This window comes from Danio aesculapii, chromosome 2, assembly GCF_903798145.1.
Source record: "Danio aesculapii chromosome 2, fDanAes4.1, whole genome shotgun sequence".
In the NCBI taxonomy this organism is placed as follows: Eukaryota; Metazoa; Chordata; class Actinopteri; order Cypriniformes; family Danionidae; genus Danio; species Danio aesculapii.
In genome coordinates, this window is record NC_079436.1 from 34,434,139 (window position 1) to 34,454,081 (window position 19,943).

The window sequence follows — 19,943 nt, forward strand, 5'->3', positions numbered from 1 at the left end:
GCTTCACAGCTTTACAATTAGCACGCTATCGGATAAGCCGGTTGCAGTTTAAGATATGTCTCGATGTTCAGTCATTTCCCCCCGTAGTCATCCATTCCTCCGCTCATCCAACGGTGAACTGAGAGTTCAGCTGTTAATGGGGTTTCATGAGCCATACGATGTCTGCTACCAGCGGTTGTCACTATGAATCTCCCAGAGAGAGGATTTTAAACAGCTAGATTTACCCACGTCCTCATGAGTTATAGACTGTCACCCCACTGTTCAAGGCGTAGAGTTCAATTTGATATTAAGATTTACTCTTGACTCATCCCTTTTGATGTGTTTGAATCAACAGATGTATACGGATCTGTGTGTTTATTTAAGGCTTGCTTTTTTTTGCGCACACTTTCATATTCAAATGGTAACGTGGGTCTTGATTGTCTGCCTGCATGCCTGATCATTCCTCGCTAATGATGCCACCACCCAAAGGCACACAGCAGAATGGCAAAGATGACTAAAGCCTCTGAACTTGTGTTTGTGATGTGGAGTTCAGTCATATTAATCATTCTGTCAGACAATGAGAGCACGGAGCCCATGGGGTAAAAAAGAGATGTGGCCCTCTGAAGCGGCGGGTTTTAGCAGAGTAAAAAGGAAAGAGGGTCTGTGCGACTGGTGCTTGTTATTATTTATCCAAACTCTGACGCCTGCCGCACTGACACTGCCGCTCTCTACAGGGGCACGCGCACTTTCTCTTTTAGATGGTTTTAAGTGGGAACTGTACAAGGTGAGGATAGTGCAAGAGCAGCGCATTTAGAGGCTTATTCATCACATTTTGCGCTCGGTGTCAGAAAGCCGTCTGCCCCAGAGAGCACAGGAGAGTGTGAACTTCGGGGTTTTATGATCCAAACGAATTGGGCTCTTTGTTCAACTTGTGATAGTAAGAGAGTACAGGAGTAAAATTACAAACTCTAAAAAATATTGGGTTGTTTTAAAGCAAATTTAAGTATAATATGGACAAATCTGATTGGATTTGTTAATATTTTTTTAGAATTTGTATTGTAAAAATCAAGCATTTTATTGGAGTGTAATAACAGTTTTTGAAAGATTAATTAATTCATATTGTTTGTTATATGATGGGTAATGGGCACCGCCATTGTTGCTAGAAGGGATACAGGATTAGAAGTTAGTGAGAAGTATTTCTATTATTTATTAAATTACACGTTAATTGTATTTTATTAGATTATGCTATATTGATGCGAGTATCCTCAGCTGTATACCGTCTTGACTTAACCCTCTCCTGCAGCACGGTAAACTCTAGATGGGATACTACCGAGGATACTCATGGCAATATAGCATCATTTTTGTGACAATGTACAACAAATAATATTTTTACATTACTGTGAGGGTTGGGTTTAGGGTTGAGGTAGGGGTAGACGCTAATAAAATACAATTAAGGCATAATTTAATAAATAATATATTAAATTATATATTACTTATAATTTATTACTTCTGGTTAACTTCTGATCACAGCTGTAATCCTTCTAGCAACAACCACAGAAGAGACCCGAGCTGCTGGATTTATGTCATGTTTATTAAAAATTTTCTTCCAAAATAAATGACGGTAGGAAAAGTAACATAACATTCTAGTAACATAACCAGTGTGTATTTTACGTGAACAAATCACATTGTCCAGTTACATTGAAAAATAATAATTATTATACTAATTTAAATTGTGAATTATGTCAAGCACTGCGCACCTCTTTCTGTGTCTCAGCCCACATCATCAGATTAGAATTTTAGCAGTTGATGACGTGCGCTCTGAGTTTTTCAATCACATCAGTGACCAGCTTCAACACTTCAGAGACCAGCCAAGGCTAATCACACTGGTGTGATCATATGCGTGAAAGGGTTAACTGCCAGCTCTAAGACATATACATATGTATGCATTTTTTCTATTGGTACATTTAATGCAATATGTCATTTGTCTGTTAGTGAATATGAAAAGTCTGCAAAGTTTTAAGAGCAAAAAGCATGAAAAATAAAGTAATTGTCTCCCAAAAAATTTATTCTGCACTACAAAAGAAAGTCATCCAGTTTCACTTCCATTTACTTTAGTTTGTTCATGTTGTCAACATCATGCATCGAAATAAACATTTATTTTTGAACAATTGTTAATTGTTAGTAATTTACAATTACTAAATACAGTATATTGGCCATTTCTTTTACAATAAATTGTAGGTGGTAGACCAATCACAATAGAATTGTCCATCTGACCTATCAAAGAACATTATGTCAATGGAAAAGTGGTGTAAGACTGAATCTTTGAGAAAATTGATTGAGACCATTTGAGAAATTAAGTTAAATTAATGCATATTGTGAGAAAAATACTTTTTAATGCAATTTTTCAAGAAAAAAAGGAGAAAAAAGCATGATTTAAAAAGAGCAGTTCGAGACATTTCTATGACCTTCCACACTGTTGAGTTATTAGGTATGTTAGCATTCACATTAACACAGCTAGAGCCTGACTTTCTCATTAAAAATCAGAGAATGTCCTGATCATTAAGACAAAAGGTTTTGAGCTGATGATATAGTGCTTTTGTCTCCAGCACCTGCGCTTTATAATGGGATCCCTCCTATCAACAGCTTACAGATATTATGAATTAATTATTTCTGCAAATCCATCATTGGTATGTTAGCGCTGGGCTAAAATGATTCGCCGAGTAAATCCATGATAATGTCAAGAGGAATTAATTTTTTACAGAGAGTACCGAATGCTTTGGGTTTTAAAGACGTGTCAGATCGAGTTTAGAAAGCAATATGCTCTAATGCCCAGCCAGCATGTTGCAGACCGGATATGTTGTGATTTTTTGCGATCAGCCAGATGTGCTGTATATTAAGGTAGGGTTAAATTGAAACATGGCTGTGTATTCCCTAGATGCTGCGGCAAGGCTGACAGTTGCTGTAGGAGACGAGATGATTGATTACACCATGCGCTCAACATATGGCCATATTTGAGATTTTACCTCAAAGGGTAACCGCGGGTAGAAAAGCAATGGCTCATATATTAAAGAGAGCTGGATGATAAATGGAGAATGCGGCAATGGATTTCATTTTCTTAGCTCTTCTATCAGTAATAATAGGGTAATCTTCTTTAGCAAGAATTTTGATATAACATTTTAAAAAATAAATAATGTAAAAAAAAAAAATAAAATTATCATTTGAATCAATTCAGCAAGTGTGGCTTATTCTTAATGTCTATGACTCTCTCAGAAATCCTGTGTTATAATTAAAATTAATTGCTTTTATTTTTAGTATCTGGCAGTTAAATTTTTTTTAATTACTGCTAATAAACTGGAAAAATAGACATCTTGACTAATAATTCTGGACATAAATATTCAGATTTTCATACTTTAAGGCAGTCCACCAATATTAGAAAGTTTGATTTATACTTGATGTGTAGGAATCTGATATTATTCTTTGTTTCAAGTTAGTGCCTTCATTTTCACGACTCAATCTGAAGTTGAAAGTGAAAACTGTTTCAGGGTGTATTTTGCAGCGATGCAGTCATGCGCTCATGAAAAGCAGAGAATGTACCCAACTGAGCAAGGTTAGGATTAGCAAACATTTCAGAAAATCATTTCATACTGGGATTGTCAGTGCATTAAGGGATTCACAGTCATGCATTTACACTGCATCAACTTTCAACAAAGCACAAAGCAAAACTGATGCAGTTCAACACAGTCTTATAAATGTAGTAGTTTAAAATTCCTTGTGCAATCAAAACGCAAAACGTTTTGTGGGTTAGCTTTAAGGCTATCTCCATGTGTTATTTCACTCTGAAAAGAACATATACAAAAAAAAAAAAAAAAATATATATATATATATATATATATATATATATATATATATATATATATATATATATATATATGCAAATGCCCTTTAAAACTTTCACTGTAAAACCTAAAGAGTTAAGGTAACTTAAACGATTTGAGGCAACCGATCGCAGCAAACCATTTAAGTTAAAAAATAACTAATAATGAGTACTGTGAACTTAATCCATTTGACTAAACAAAGCAATCTCAGCACAGTAAAACCTAATAAACTAAGGGAAATCAAACCAACTGAGTACTGTAAAACCCAATAAGTTAAGGCAACTCAAACCGTTTGAGGAAACCGATTGTTACAAACCATTTGAGTTAAAAAAAATGTATCTACATGAGTACTTTCATGTGAACTCCAAGTTGAAGTAATTAAGAATTTAATTAACTCATAACCTTCAACACTGAGTTCAAAACTCTTTTTTTAAATGAGTAAAATTAACTTTTAGTAAATTTTGAGTTAACTACACTCATTTCATTTGATAAAGTTGACTGTTGGGTTTTACAGTGTAGTCTTTCTCTTCCAATAAAAATAACTCATAATATAGTTGAACAAGGGACAATATTTTCATCCTATCACTCTCAACCTTCCTGTTTGAAATCCATGAACTGATCAGGCAGTTGCATTGTTTTTTAAAAGTTTATTTAGCCATTTTTTTTGCCTTTGTATTTTCAGGTATGGTAAACTACAGTGAGGTTACCGGTTACCCGTTGGTTCAGCACTGGAGGCTGCGGTCTGTTATGTACCATGTGAAGCTCAATCAGTGGGCTCTTTCCCAAGGTAAAACTCTCACTCATTTTCCATTGCATTTTCTTGTATATTTGAGTAACACTTCACAATAATAAGTTTGTATTTGTTAACATAAGCTAACATGAATATTATTTAGAACAATATTTAGAATAAGTTAATCTTAGTCAATGATGTCTACATGTATGTATAACTTTTCTTAACCAGACATAACATATAGAATTAATGGTTAACCTTTTCCAGGTAAATGAGTTTTTGATTTATTTTAGAGATGTGTTTTAATGTATTTATGCAATGTTCCCACTTGAAAAGTAACATGTTTTAAAGCAACACAGTATTAAATGGATAGTTCACCTAAAAAAATGAGACCTCATTCTCTCTTCCTTAAGTGGTTTCAAACATTATGAGTTTTGTTTTTATTCTGTTGAACACAAAAGAAGATGTTTTGAAGAATGCAAATGTTGGCACCCATCGACTTTCATAGTAAAAAAAACTATATTATGGAAGTCATTGGGTGCCAGCTACCAGCATTCTTCAAAGTATCTTCTTTTGTGTTCAACAAAAGAACAAAATCCAAGATGATTTTGAACAAGTAAAGGGTGAATAAATGATGACAGAATTTATATTTTTGCATCTTTTTAATCTACTGATAATGTAGTGTATTAATATTAAAGTGCTCTAATATGAGTTCATTATAACTATGATTATAGCTTAACTGAAAACAATATTCATTTCACCTCAGAATTTAAAACATGAAAGAAACAAGAATGTTCAAACTGCGTTATGTGACAATGATTGTTCTGGTATGTTTTTTCTTATTATGTTAATACTTTAATATTCCTTCATTTAGAAAGTTTAAAATTCATGAACATTGTGCTTTAGCAGAGAAAAGTCAACCTACATAGATTTGCTGTGAGTTTTTATCGATCTTGCATCATTTGTCACTGGTATCCTGTTGTGTTATGTCTGGATATTAAATTAATTAACTGTTACAATTTTGTGTAGTAAGCTTTTACTTATACACTAATAAACTTATAAATCAAAAACATATTTTTCTATTACCAGTGTTAACAGAGATAATAAATAGGAATAAAACATTTCACTTATTGTTTATTATTGCTTGGTATTTCATCAAATAGTATTAACAAATGATAGCTTATTGCAAAGTTTTACCAAGCTTGTATTAAATAATATGCGTTTGGTGGTTAGAAAGTGGTTCAGCCTAGCTGGCCATACATTTTTTTATTTATTTTTTGGTCTGGTAGACTAGAGTGATCCTACTGTGCTGGCCTTACCGTGACAGATCAGTTGTGCTGGGTGGGTAGTGAAGCAAAATTCAGTGCCAACAAATATGGCCGCCTGAGGTGAAAGAGGCAGTTCTCAGAGTTTTGTTGATCCCAGATGGCGATTGTGTTTAAAACTGGGGGTTTAAAGCTGAAGTTTGAACTTTTTGTACTATCCTAGCTTAATATTCAGCTGTAAATAAGCCATCTGTTGGTAGAATTCTTTGAAAACACTGTTCAAAGGTTTTACACAGGAACTTAAAGGCGAAGTTCACCCAAAAATGAAAATTCAGCCATCAAATACTCACACTTGTTTACAATTAGTTTGATTAATTTTGTTTTTATACACAAACAAATATATTTTGATATTAGAAACTGGTAGCCTCTGACCTCATTGATATTTTTATTTTACTAATATGGATGTCAGTGACTGGCATTTTCCAACATTCTTTAAAATATCTACTACTGAAGTTAACAGTAAATATTAAATTCATAAATGTACATTTTTAGGTGAACTGTTTCTTTAAACATGTGGTGGGTGTACTATATGTTTGGTCAAAATGGAAGATGTGTGGAATGTTCCCTTATTTCTGTTTTGTTAAGTTAGTGCAACAGAAATTGCACAATTAAACTTAAACATTGACAATCTTCAGCAATATATGCAGTAAAAAAAAGAAGTGGGGCATATTGTCACTTTAGTCATAATTTGTGTAAGTTTTTGTACTGTTAGCAAATTTGCTTCAAATGTTTAGGGAACACTGTATATTTAATGAGCAGATGTCAGATCCCAAGTGCTGTTCTAACAGAAATATCCCTATTAATGAATAGCCTGGGTGGCCTTTAAAATGTGATTTCCTTGTTCTTATTTCTTGCACCAGTTCTTTCTCTTCTTATTCCATTACCATTAAAGGGTTCATTTTTCATGTGACTGAGAAGTGGAGTTATTACATTTTCAATTCTGATTTTTATCACTTTTTTTCAATTCCTGTATCTTCATACTTCAGGGCAATTTTCTAACCTGGGCATGAAGGTTATAGAGAGGAAGAAGAATTTTATTATGGGCATTTATTTATTATTCACATTTTAGTTATTTATTTTTGTTAACATCATGTTGTGCAATTCGATTGTTCCTCTGGGCGTTCTGTGGATGCAGACCAATTTTTTATTAAAATAATAACATGTCTTGTTAACATGCAAACCACTGAGTTCTGCTGTCAAACACAGTTTGAGAGGTCTTCAGTACTTTTGCAAAAGTGCATGCAAACAAGTGCTTTATATTCTGAAGTACTGCAGGGAAATGCAAATGACGTGACTAAAAGCTTACATTTAATTTCATGATGGATATTCTGAAAAAGTTTTTAAAAGGACAGACATCAACCTATACAAAGCACTCAATACCTCTGCAAGGTCTTATTGTTTATCCTTCTCTTGTTTCCCCTGAACATATTTCTCAGAGCGCTGACAGACCATGTTTTTGCTTCCCACATGCATTGCTTTGTCATTTTAACAGTGCGCTGTATGTGTAACTATTAAAATGATATTCATTCAAACATTCGGCAATAAAAATTTGAATCCTTCTGGCATATTGTAGTTCCACTAAAAAAATAGCACTTTTAGTTATAGAGCTTCACCACAGCGCATCATGTTTGACTCTTTCCTCTCTTGTTTTGTCTGTTATTCAGCTTCTCCTTTTAATTGAGATGTGAAGGGAAGTTTAAAGTTTGACTGAAATCTGTCACACAAATAAGTGACTCCTTCTGTTATCTTTTTGCTTCAGCCTTCAGTTCTGCCATTCATTCACTGGACGGGGCCACCCTGCGCAGCGACTTTGTGTCCATTTTAAAAGAGTTTGGCAACCATTTTATCCAGGAGGCAGTGTATGGCTTTGAGGAGTCCTGTACCATATGGTATCCCAACAAACAAGTCCAACGCCAGCTGTGGTTGGAGTACCAGGATATCAGCAAAGGTAAGCCGATATAAAAATTATATTTATTTAAATGACTGAATTTGCTGGTTTGCTTTATTGTAAATTAATTCATTTGATTCTCGTTCAGAAAATACATCTTTGTGCATTTCCTATAATGTCATCGTTATCTTAACTATAGAACAGCATAATTTTATCATTAAGATGTTAATTTAGTTACCTGTTAATATTTGAAGGATTTGTTTCTATTTATAATTTCAGTTTTAATCATTTTTGTATTGTATTGCATTTTGTCATTTATACTTATTGCTTTGATTGATTGATTGATTGATTGATTGATTGATTGATTGATTGATTGATTGATTTGATTGATCTATATATTATTTAATTCAAGTTATCTTATTGAAAAATCTAATTCAGCTATTTTATTACATGATCACTCATGGTTAATACATCTAAATTTTGTAGACACAATTTTTTTTTTTTTTTTTTAAATCAAATATAAACATATGTAATATATAAAATATATAATTGTATGTGGTAATAAACAGAGTAAAGCAATGATGTACATCTCCATATAGTATATATATATCAGATCCCCTAGTTTTTTGTGATTCCGCGATCACTGAATCCAATGCAAAATCAACAAAAAGTCACAAATTTTTGCGACCCTGCAAAATTCTTAAGTAAATGCAAAATAATTGCAAAAAATTTAAATAATCTCATAAAACATCAAATTTCAAACCATATAATCAAATTATATTTATTTCAGTTTGCAATGAATTGTTTTACATGACTTATAGATGTTGCATACACAGCATGTGATGTATTTGAGTGTCTCTTGAAAAATGATATCTCACCTGTGCCCTTACAATTATTGTTGGTGAATTGTTTGGCAGCCTTTGCAGTAAGCAGATGTGAATGAAGCGCGAGGGATTTATATGTGAATCAATGCAAATATTGGATTAGGCATCCTGTGGCGCGAATTGGGCATTTTGTACGTTTGATGCACGTCAGACTGCAAAATAAAGTGTGAGCAAACATCTATCAAATGGAGCAGTGGAACAGACAGAACATCAAGCAGCTTACAATGATGGAGATCGGTTCAAGGATGATATGCAATTTTAGAGATGTATTTTTTTTATTTGCAAAATTGACTACAAATTACTGGGAATTCCCACCACAAAATCAGTCATTTTTATCGCAAAAAAATCACAAAAGAAATTGTGAAAAAAAATGGGGTCTAATATAAGTCATATATTATTGCTTAATTTTAAATGTTTTAAATATTTAAAGATTTTTATGAATACAAAACTAAATAAATATGTAATTATTTAAGTATGTTGCATTTAAATGTTACAACAGATTAAAAAAAATGACAAGATGTTCAAACGAAAAGAAAGTTTGACCAGGTGCACGCTAAAGTTTGGTTTTGTCAGAATAAAAACTCAATTTTAGAGAGGATGTGGACAGCAGTGGAGGAAGTAAAATCACACAGCCCTGGGGAGGTTGGTCACATCTGTTGAGCCAATAAAAAGGGGGCAAGGGCAGATGTGAGAAGGCTGGCTGGCTGGCTAAAGCTGAATGCAGGCCAGCGCTGCTCCATACTCAGGAGACCCCTGGGCAACCTCACCTAGTTTTTATGCCTCAGCTCCACTCAGCTGAGCCCATATATATATATATATATATATATATATATATATATATATATATATATATATATATATATATATATATATATATATATATATATATATATATATATATATATACACATATATACACGTGTACAAGGTCAGTCAGGACACAAATTGCATGCTTTAGACAGCAAAAGAGTGATGGCAAAAATATAGGTTAGACAGTCTATATAGTGACTCAGGTGTCTGTGCTTATAGGAGGTTCAACCGACAATAAGGTGTCCTTGGACATTCGTGAAACAGCAATGCATTGTGATCAACACAGGCTTTTCTTTGAAATCTGTAAAATAAGCTCCAAGGTTGTCTCAATCTGTATTCTTCCATTCTCTATGAAAAGGATGAGAACAAGGCAGACGGCAACACTATGAAATCTGTGGATGCTCAGCGGTGTGAGTCTAACACCCAGCTTTTGCAGAAGTGTTGGAGTTAGAAAATCTATATGCGAGGTGTCAGTGAGTACTCCGTGTTCGGCTAAAAGCATTTCGTGTTAATGGCTATGTGATGATAGTAATAATGCTGCTGCAATAGACCAGTGGGGTTGATCACATTTCCCTGGCCAGAAGGTCAGTCAGTGATAGATACAAGTTCATTTCTCATTAAATTGTGTGAGCAGAACTTTATGAAAGTGATAATAAATAAATATGAAATATGAAAATATGAAAAAATAAAAGAATGTACAAATGCTGTGATAACATGTAGACTGGTTAAATGGTTGAAGGAATAGTTCACCAGAAATCGAATTTTTTCATTCTGTCAAGATATCTTGAAGAATTCTGAAAACTGGCTGCCATAGACTTCCATTGTTTGTATATGGAATATATATATATAAATACTAGTGGCTGCCAGTTACCATGTGGTTTAGGAACAATTGCTTGAATGTGAACAAATTTGAGCACGTGTGGAAAAAGTGGTCACATAGGTTTCACATAATTTTTTATTAAATTTTTTTCTAAAACCATTTACCAACCCAGGCTCATTCTGAAAACATACACTTATATATTTCTGGAGAGAGCAAAATATGTCCTAGAAGCTAAATTTTTTGCAGTTTTTGCGAATCCAACCGAGGCTGCTGTGCATGCTTTTTCAGAACTAAAATTTCTCTTGCGAGTGCTGTTCACGCCTGCTGGTCTCACATAAATCCACCAGAAGCCGCTGTTGACTAACTGACTGACCGACTAAACCCAACCAATAGTATTTTAAATAAAACTTTTCTCTGCATCACAAGCCTGCCAACGTATGTGTCGAGCTACCGGACAATCTGGTAACAGCGGAAAAGCTGTCTATACGGATGTAATCGGTCAGTTGTTAAGCGAAAAAAGAAATGGTATGAATTAGTCACTAAATCAAAACGTTACAAATTGCCGTGTTGGATTTGTCTAAAAGGCCTCTAAGTGACAAATCGCATTGAATGTTATTTTTTTTTCTTAAAACATCTCTTTCTTAGGCTTTGTCATCAGTTATGTGCTTTAGAGCTTAGTGCAACACCTTATGTTGTTACTGTAAGTGTTGTGCTACTATAATGTCACCAGGTCATGCTGGTGACATTTATAATGTATTTAACTTAGCTTGTGGAAAAACTAGTTATGATGAACCTAGTTATGATTTATCATGAGGCTTTCTCCCAACTACTTTTAAGCTGACTGTGTATTATAAGGATAAACTTGACACTTATAACACTGCTTTATTAATAGTATCAGTTAATGACATATCAACACTGTAAAAAAATGCTGGGTTCCACACAATTCTATCATGTGTTAACTTGTAAGTGGATTAAAAAAACAAAACAATTGTGTTGTCCCAAAAAAATAAGAACTGTGTTGATTCAGTTCATTTTAAATAAGTAATTTGAGTAATCATCAAAAATCTTTTTTATTAAAATCTTATTTATTTTTTTTTCTTCTGAAATTGGGTAAACATCTGTTATGTTATAGTGTCATCACATCCAGTTAATAAAATAAATATATTTCATATGACCCATGAGGTATAACATATGTTTCTCCTGACCTACAATACCTGGAATATGAATCGGAATCAATGAAAGACAGTCTTTAAAAAGGTGGATACATTTATCTACTCGGTTAAGCTTTTAATATTGTAGTTGTCATCATGCTTATTAACTGTCTTAATCAGAAAGTTTTGGTGCATTGACTTTGTTCACTAACACCATACTAATATGCATAGAGTAGCCTGGACAGGTATGGAAATGTATGCTGGTCTTTTCAGCAGGGGGGACCAGGTTTTGCATTACTGTTGCTCTAATTTATCATTTAGCTGACAATTTATGCAAAGCAACTTTGGGTAGTACACTTATTATTACAGCGGAGCAACCTGAGGTTAAGTGCTTGCTCAAGGCCACAGTGTTCATAGTTCAGCGACACCCGTTGTGGGATTTGTTCCTACAAATAAGTAAAATAAATAAATAAATCTGCACGCTGTTCAAATTTTGCCATTTATTTTGCAATAAAGCATGAGGTAAACATTAACATACAAGCATTTTCTGAATTACTTTAACAACTAATTAGTTTTTCGAAATAAGGGCAAGTGGTAATTAGCTGTACTTCATGTTTACAAATGTAAGACCCAGTAAAGGCCATAAAACCCGTCCATCAAAACCAAATAGAAGTTTTTTACAGACTGGAAGATAGCAAAATGTGCCTTTTAAGCTTTTACAGGTATGAAGGTTAGCATTCCCTCAAATTACAATGAATGACGAAATGTTTTAGCTTAATGTTAAGTTGATGGTTTGTAAAAAAAAAAAATTGTAGGCCTTTTTGAAAATACACTTACAAATATTTTATTTAATTTTTGGATAACTCCTTGATACACAAGCATACATTTTAATCTTGCTTGTGGTGCATACATGTACAGTTAAAATCAAAATGGTTAGACCTCTTGTTGTTATTTTTTTTACTTACTTCCTATTATTATTATTACTACTTCCTATATATATATATATATATACACACACACAACCAATCACAAACACAACCTGTTGTCTAATAATAATAATAACCTGACCTGTCTATTAAACTACTGTAACTTGCCTAGTTAATCTAATTAAACTTATTTAAACCTTTAAATTGCCCTTTAATCTGACTACTAGTATCTGGCAATATAACTGGTGAAATAGCATGTACTGTCATCGTGACAAAGAAATTAGTAATTAGAAATCAGAAGTTAGTTATTAAAGCTATGTTGTATTTAACAACCCAGGCTCATTATGAAAACGTACCGCTATAAACATTTCTGTAGAGCACCAAATAGGTCCCAGGAGATTTTTTTGTAGTTTTTGTTTTCGCAAATCTACCAGAGACCGCTCTTTACGCTTTTTGAGATCTCAAATTTCCATCGCAAATACCATTTGCGCCTGCTGTTATGGCTTAAATCCACCAGAGGTCACTGTCGACTTACTGACTGTGGGGGAAACCGAAGCGCCTGGAGGAAACCCATGCAAAATACAGGGAGAACATGCAAACTCCACACAGAAATGCCAACTGGCTCAGCTGGGGCTCGAACCAGCGACCTTCCTGCCATGAGGTGACAGTACTAACTACTGAGCCATTGTGCCACCAACCTACTTTTAATAAAACAGAAAAAAATAATAAATACAAATAAAATAAAAAAAATATTTACAATAGCAAAACATTTAATCACAGCAAAACAACAAAGTGTTTCACAGTAAGATTGACTAGAAAAATATTGACATTCCCAAATGAATAGCTAATTAGGATATTCTGCATATTTTTTTTGCTGAGGCATCATTCCAAAATTTTCAGCTAATTTGTGAATATTCATGAGCTATGTGGTCGACATTTACCCCCCAAACAGTCAAAAATGATTAGGTGGCACACTTTAGTGCTGGAAGGTTGGTGCTATTTGGGGCAAGGGTACCAGTATAATTTCCGGTGTCTCCGGAGAGCTCATTACCCATACCCAAAGAGCAGGACCTTTAGCAGAGTCACAGGAGGTATTAAAACATTGCCCTGTGTCTGATCTCCTCCTCACAGCAGTCCATAAGCACATGCTAACACCCAGAATCTGCATTCACACGTATTCTTTATAGATTCAAGTGGGCGTGATCGCTACTTTATCATGGCACCCAAGTGTAAATGTCATTAATGAAAAAAGTTTCAAAAACCAATTAACATGTATAAAACGGAATGGGAAACACAAGCTTCTGTGTTTCAGCTCCATATTTAATGCTGTGACAGTGTCAGTGACCATGTCAGTGACTGGCAAAATGAAGAATAATGGAGTTTTCATGTAGGCAGGAGAGCTGATTTAAAGCCATCCGTCTGAAGAGCTAATGTTTTTGTGAATTGCAAGGTGACGTCCTTGGAAAGAAGCAAACGTAGTCGATTCGGCGAAGGGAAACAATGGGACTGGAGTTATTAGGCCGAAACAGCAATGAGAGGGGCCATTATTTATCGGAATTAAAGATACCAAAACTACCGATGTGAAGACGAATTGCCATTTCAACCAAACAATAAGCATTTAAAAGTTCTTCCATTTACATTTTTTTTTCCAAAGCCTTTGGGCTATTTGCAAATGAGCAAACAGAATGAGGGGGTGTAGAATTGGGCAGGTAGCCAAAAAACTGCAGCTCCACTATAGTAAACGTATCATACTAGCACCATACATATTTTGAAACATAGATTCACGGGTAAACATTATTTGCATTTCCAATGAGTTAAAGGAATGTTGGTTAAAGTTTAAATTTGAAAAACACCCTGATCAACATTGAATCCCATTAATTCATTTGCATGTCTTGGATTCTTATCGTTCAGGTTCAAAGTTTTGTTATTTATTTGTCTTGAATCTATGTGGACTTTTCATTGTAATAATATGGTGATTTTGTATAGGCTAAATTGGCCATAGTGTGTGTGGATGCAAGAGTGTATGGGTGTTTCCCAGTACTGGGTTTTGAGTATCCACTGCATAAAACATATGTCGGAATAGTTGGCGGTTCATTCCACTGTGACGACCCATGATAAATAAGGGACTAAGCCAAAGGAAAATTAATGAATAAATAAAAGTAGGTTCTATTTACTCCTTGATTCCCCTGTTATTTTTGACAGGGATGTCAATCTGTTTTTTGTTCCTTCACAAACATTTTTGCCTTCTCAATTATCTGACAAAGAGCTTTGTCTCAACTTTCAAAATGCTTTCCATTACATTATGAATAAATAAAAGTTATTTTGATTCTCTGCATGTGGCATGACAGCTTTAGCTGATTAAAACAGCCAGATTTTGTCAAGGCATTTCCTCTGCTTAATAAACATTCAATTCAATTCAATTCACCTTTATTTGTAAAATGCTTATACAATGTAGATTGTGTCAAAGCAGCTTCACATAAAAGGTCATAGTAAATAGGAACAGTGTAGTTCAGTTTGTAGTGTTTAAGTTCAGTTCAGAATGAATAAACATGCATAATGTACAGTATATTGAAAAATACACATTTACTAAAGTGTTTTATTCAAATATATATAAAAAAAGATCAATTGTATAACATTCATTCATATTCTTTTGGCTTAGTCTCTGATTTATCAGAGGTCGCCACAGTGAAATGAACCACCAACTATTTCGACATATTTTTATGCATAGTTTTATGCAGCGGTTGCCCTTCCAGTCACAACCCAGTACTGGGAAACCACATTCACACATGAACTCATACACTACGGCCAATTTAGTTTATTCTGTTCACCTGTACCACATGTCTTTGGACTGTGGGGGAAACCGGAGCACCTGGAGGAAACCCACGAAAACACTGGGAGAGCATGCAAGCTCCACAGTGAAATGCCAACTGGCCCAGCCGGGGCTCTAACCAGCAACCTTGTTGCAGTGAGGTGACAGTGCAAACCATTAAGCCCCAATTGCTGCCCAAATTGTATTATGTATATCTTAATTGATTAAAATGTCTTGCTGATAGAAAGGTAAAACCTAGGATAATGGCAAAATATGTAAATATTTAAAATAACAAATGAATCATATTTTAGGGCTGTAATGTGATTCTTAAATTTGGAAAAACAGCAAAAAAAATGTTTTTGATGTTTTTAGAGTGTTTTAGTATGTTTTAGTCCTGCGTGCTCACATTAGCATGTCACAACCACGTGCGCCCTATGTACATTATAAGTAAAGCCGCAGGACACACATTTGTTATTCTCTGCAAGTCATCTGTTCTTATGTCTTCATGAATTCAGTGCTACCAAAAATGTAATACCTTGAAGTGTCATAAGTTTAGATGATATTACAAATTTATAAAAAATATTTTATTATTAACTAAAACTATTAAAAACAGGGACTAAGCTGAAGGAAAGTGAAAGTAATAATCTCTTATTAGCGACGTATGATTTTTTTTTTCAAGGGTGGAATGTTAAAGTATATTAGGCTACTCAGTTAAACTGAACTTAATATTTTTACATTTCGAATTGTTGACTGACTAGTAGATTATTTATCATGTTGGAATAAAGACTTCAAAATTACAGGGAAAGTTATATTCTGTGTACACAAGGGAACTAACCGAGTTAGTGGCGCCTTCTAGCCGTGTTGTGTGGATCTGTCCTGACATTGAGGTACAAAGTATAAAACTGTTAAATATTACTTAGGGCACTATTAAACTGTTTAACATTAAAGGGCACATAGTTTACCTCTTTTTTATGATTTAATATTAATATTATGGTTTTTCTGAGTGTGCCAGTTTAGGTTCAGTTTAAAACACAATTCAGATATTTTTATTATAATGTGTTAAAAAGTGTCATGTTGGGGGCGTGTCCACAGTTCGCTGATTTATGGGTGTGTTGCTTCACATGTAAATTAGTTTCGGCTTCCCGCCAACGTAACAAGGGGGCGGGGCCATGAGCTCACCCGCTCTGCGTTTGCAACAGAGTCTGACAGGCAGACTCAGAGAAGAAGGAGTGAGAGGATCACCATTCAGTCGTACATGTACGACTCTGACACAGACTAAGCAGAGAGTACAAAACCATTTGTGTCTTTGTACAGTTTTACAGCCAACTGTGTGCTAGTTTCAAGTGCCAAGCTTGTACACAGAAACTAATAACCACGCACACTGAATTAACTTTGACTGAGGCACCGGATGCGCCGCTCGAAGCCGCGACACGGCACACCAGACACTCTCTGTAGCGCGGCATAAACATGTGTCCCGAATCGTCGCGCCACACATTTTTGAATTCTAAACATAGGTTTCTGCAGCGGTCAGCGGCGCCCAGCCGTCAACTTGAGTGTACCCTGATAGAAACCTATGTTTAGAATTCTAAAACGCATGCTAGTTAAGATCACAGGGAGCTTCTGGGATCGCGAGAAATGCAAACGACTGAAGTATAAGGTAGACTCAATGAGAAGTACACATGTTTGCAAACCTACCTAAAGATACAACCAATAATTCCGATTAGAGCGATAATGTGGAGAATATTGATCTTGTGTTGAGCCCAATGAGCCTTGCAACTAAAAATAGAGCTAGGGTGTTCCTTTAGTGATATTGCTTCGACTCACGCTGAAAATAATGGACGTGAATCAACAAACTAAGGATATGATGACGCGCCTGTCAATCAATATTGGTGGGCGGGGGGAAATTTAGTTGGTGTCTTTTGTAAATTATAGTAAAACTCGCTAATGAAATAAAAAATAAACCTTTAGTGAAACTGAGCACATAATGACTTATTTAATCATTTCCAACATGTTAACGCCACAGGGCCCATAAAAAAAAGATAATATAAAAGAAAACAAAACGAAGAAAGAGGCCAATTTAGATCTGTGAATCCTACCAGCGAACAGATCGTCTATCCACTTTTAAATGTTATCTTTAATAAACAATACAATTATGGCTCCCACTCTTTTGAATTAGATATCATTCTCTCTCTCATAATGCGCACTTGACTGACACTGTGCTGCCTTTATACTATAGTCTCTGCAAGAGAAGAATAGACTCAGCCTGTTTTATAAGTGAACCTACACTTCAGACTGCAGCACCACTCAAGAGAAGATTAAAAGACTCATTTAGAAGCAAATGTGTACGTTTTTGAAGCTATAGAACTTAAATAAAACGAGCTTTACAGTTTACAGATCAGATTGATTCACACCAAACTTTTACGTGAAAGCGGTTTTTAAACTTTATAGCAGAGCCTCCTCTAATGTTCTTGTAAGATTTACTGAGGTATACCTGCAAAATGGCTTTTTGAAGATCAGCAATACTAAGCATAGAACGTTTGACTTGATGATCAATAGTTTATTGATAGGAGGACCGTCTCAACATCATAAAACTCTGAATTTAAGAGATGAAATATAGATTTTACAGATAAGCTGTGCACAAAAAGACACACGAATAGGTTTTATGACAACCGTGTTCACACCTCCCCCATCTCCTATACACAATGCACATGCATGCTCTTTTTTTATTCTCTCTACAGCCCTATATGTACTCCATTTCTTTCTCATGCTCATCGTTCTCCTATTACATAGCCTGTATGACAGCAGGGTGGGAGGGTAACAGAGGATCACGGCCCACCTCTGCAGTGGCCACTTCTGCCTGAGGGTGAAGGATTGGGAGGACAGAAGAGATCAGGATACCTGAGAAAGAAAGGGATTCCTACACACCGCCTGAGGATGTGTTTCAGGGTAGTGGAGATGTATCCAGGCAAGATACTGCATATGCTTTAAGGCACAGTATAAACACTGTGAAAAAATATTTGTTAATGAACGTTTTTCGTATTTTGTGATTCACAAGTGTTTTCTCTTTTCTGTTTATTTGGGGTTGTGAATTGTATTATTGGACCTTGATCTCTCCGTCAATTTTTTATGTTAAAGATTTAACTCTACAGTTTAGCAAAGTAACTTCATTCATTCATTCATTTTCTTTTTGGTTTAGTCCCTTTCTTAATCCGTAGTCGCCACAGTGGAATGAACCGCCAACTTATCCAGCACATTTTTACGCAGCGGATGCCCTTCCAGCTGCAACCCATCTCTGGGAAACATCCACACACACTCATTCACACACATACACTATGGACAATTTAGCCTACCCAATTCACCTATACCGCATGTCTTTGGACTGTGGGAGAAACCGGAGAACCTGGAGGAAACCCACGCGAACACAAGGAGAACATGCAAACGCCACATAGAAACGCCAACTAACTCAGCCGAGGCTCGCACCAGCGACCTTCTTGCTGTGAGGCGCCAGCACTACCTACTGTGCTACTGCGTTGCCACAAAGTAACTTTTATTGACATTTTAGAAATAATATAACGTATAAAAAGTAATATAGAGAGAAATAAATAACAGAACATGTACTGGCAGTTTATAACAAGATTTTTGTATCGTAATATACAACACCAACTCAGACAGTACATCACTTTTAAAAATGTTAATGAAAGTAATTTTTTCTAACTTTTCAAGGTTAACCCTTACAGTATGTACTGTTGGAGATTCTTTCCTCCTCTCTGGGGTGATTTTGTCCTAATTTGGCCTTAACTTTTTTGTGTTTCAGCTAGCAGAATAATTTTTTGCGACAAATCTTACTTTTACACATATTTTGTGAAAAAACAAAACTCAATGATACACTCAGGGTAAATGTACTACCCTTTTGTTATGTTCTGGATGAAAGCATCCCCTAAATTAAACTGCTGTAATATGCCTCAGATAAATAGTTTTTTTTCACAGTTTTTTTTTTGCATGAATCTGTTAATTAACCTCAATTCTAATCAAAACTACACATTTTGTTGAAAAATTACTGGATTTTAGCTATTGAATTGCCTGATTCATAAATGATGTCACTGATTTGGTGAAAAAAACACAAAGTAACGTATTTTCAATAAAAAAAGTATTGTGGACTGGATTGTTTTTACCTTTTATCAAAGTCATGTGAAACAACATTACCTTTGATTTTGATTAATTTACATTTTTTCTCCCTAAAAACAGTTGGTGTCTGTTTTTGCCCTATTGACTTCCATTATAACCCAAACAAAATTGACTACAAAACCATGACACCATATAATTATGCATTTTTGATTGTTGCTGGTTTTCCCTGTTGGGAAGAAGTAAAAATTGTCATTTTAACGTATGTGTGCCTATGCGTGTCTGTGAGTGTGTGAGAGTGTAGGAGTGACTTTTGCGCACTTACCTTGATGTGTCTGAGAAAATCAAAATATGCATCTCAGCTCTCAGAACTGCAATGGGGCAAAAACAGCCACCAACAGTAAATTAAATAGAAAAAAATGAAAAGCTAACGATGCATCAAAGCCAATGTTGTTACTAATCTTTCATATGTCCAAGATTGTGATGATAAAATCCAGTCCACAGTTACTTTTTATATAAAAAATATGTCATTTTATGTGTCTTTTTTTTACCAAATCAGTGACATCATTTGTTAACTTGGCAACAAAAGGGTTAAAATATTTTTTTTTTCTAAACAATTAAGTA

The 19,943-nt window shown here is 34.8% G+C and overlaps 1 protein-coding gene across 4 annotated transcripts in view; it reads left to right on the plus strand.

Moving 5' to 3' along the window:
- The window catches only part of astn1 (astrotactin 1), a 433,021-nt gene that overhangs the window by 255,726 nt on the left and 157,352 nt on the right, over positions 1-19,943 (plus strand). For all 4 annotated transcript variants that reach the window (XM_056477943.1, XM_056477951.1, XM_056477959.1 and 1 more), the window contains 2 exons: positions 4,537-4,641; positions 7,669-7,857. In XM_056477943.1, the coding sequence (XP_056333918.1) occupies positions 4,537-4,641; positions 7,669-7,857 (294 nt within the window). The remainder of the gene's footprint in view (positions 1-4,536; positions 4,642-7,668; positions 7,858-19,943) is intronic.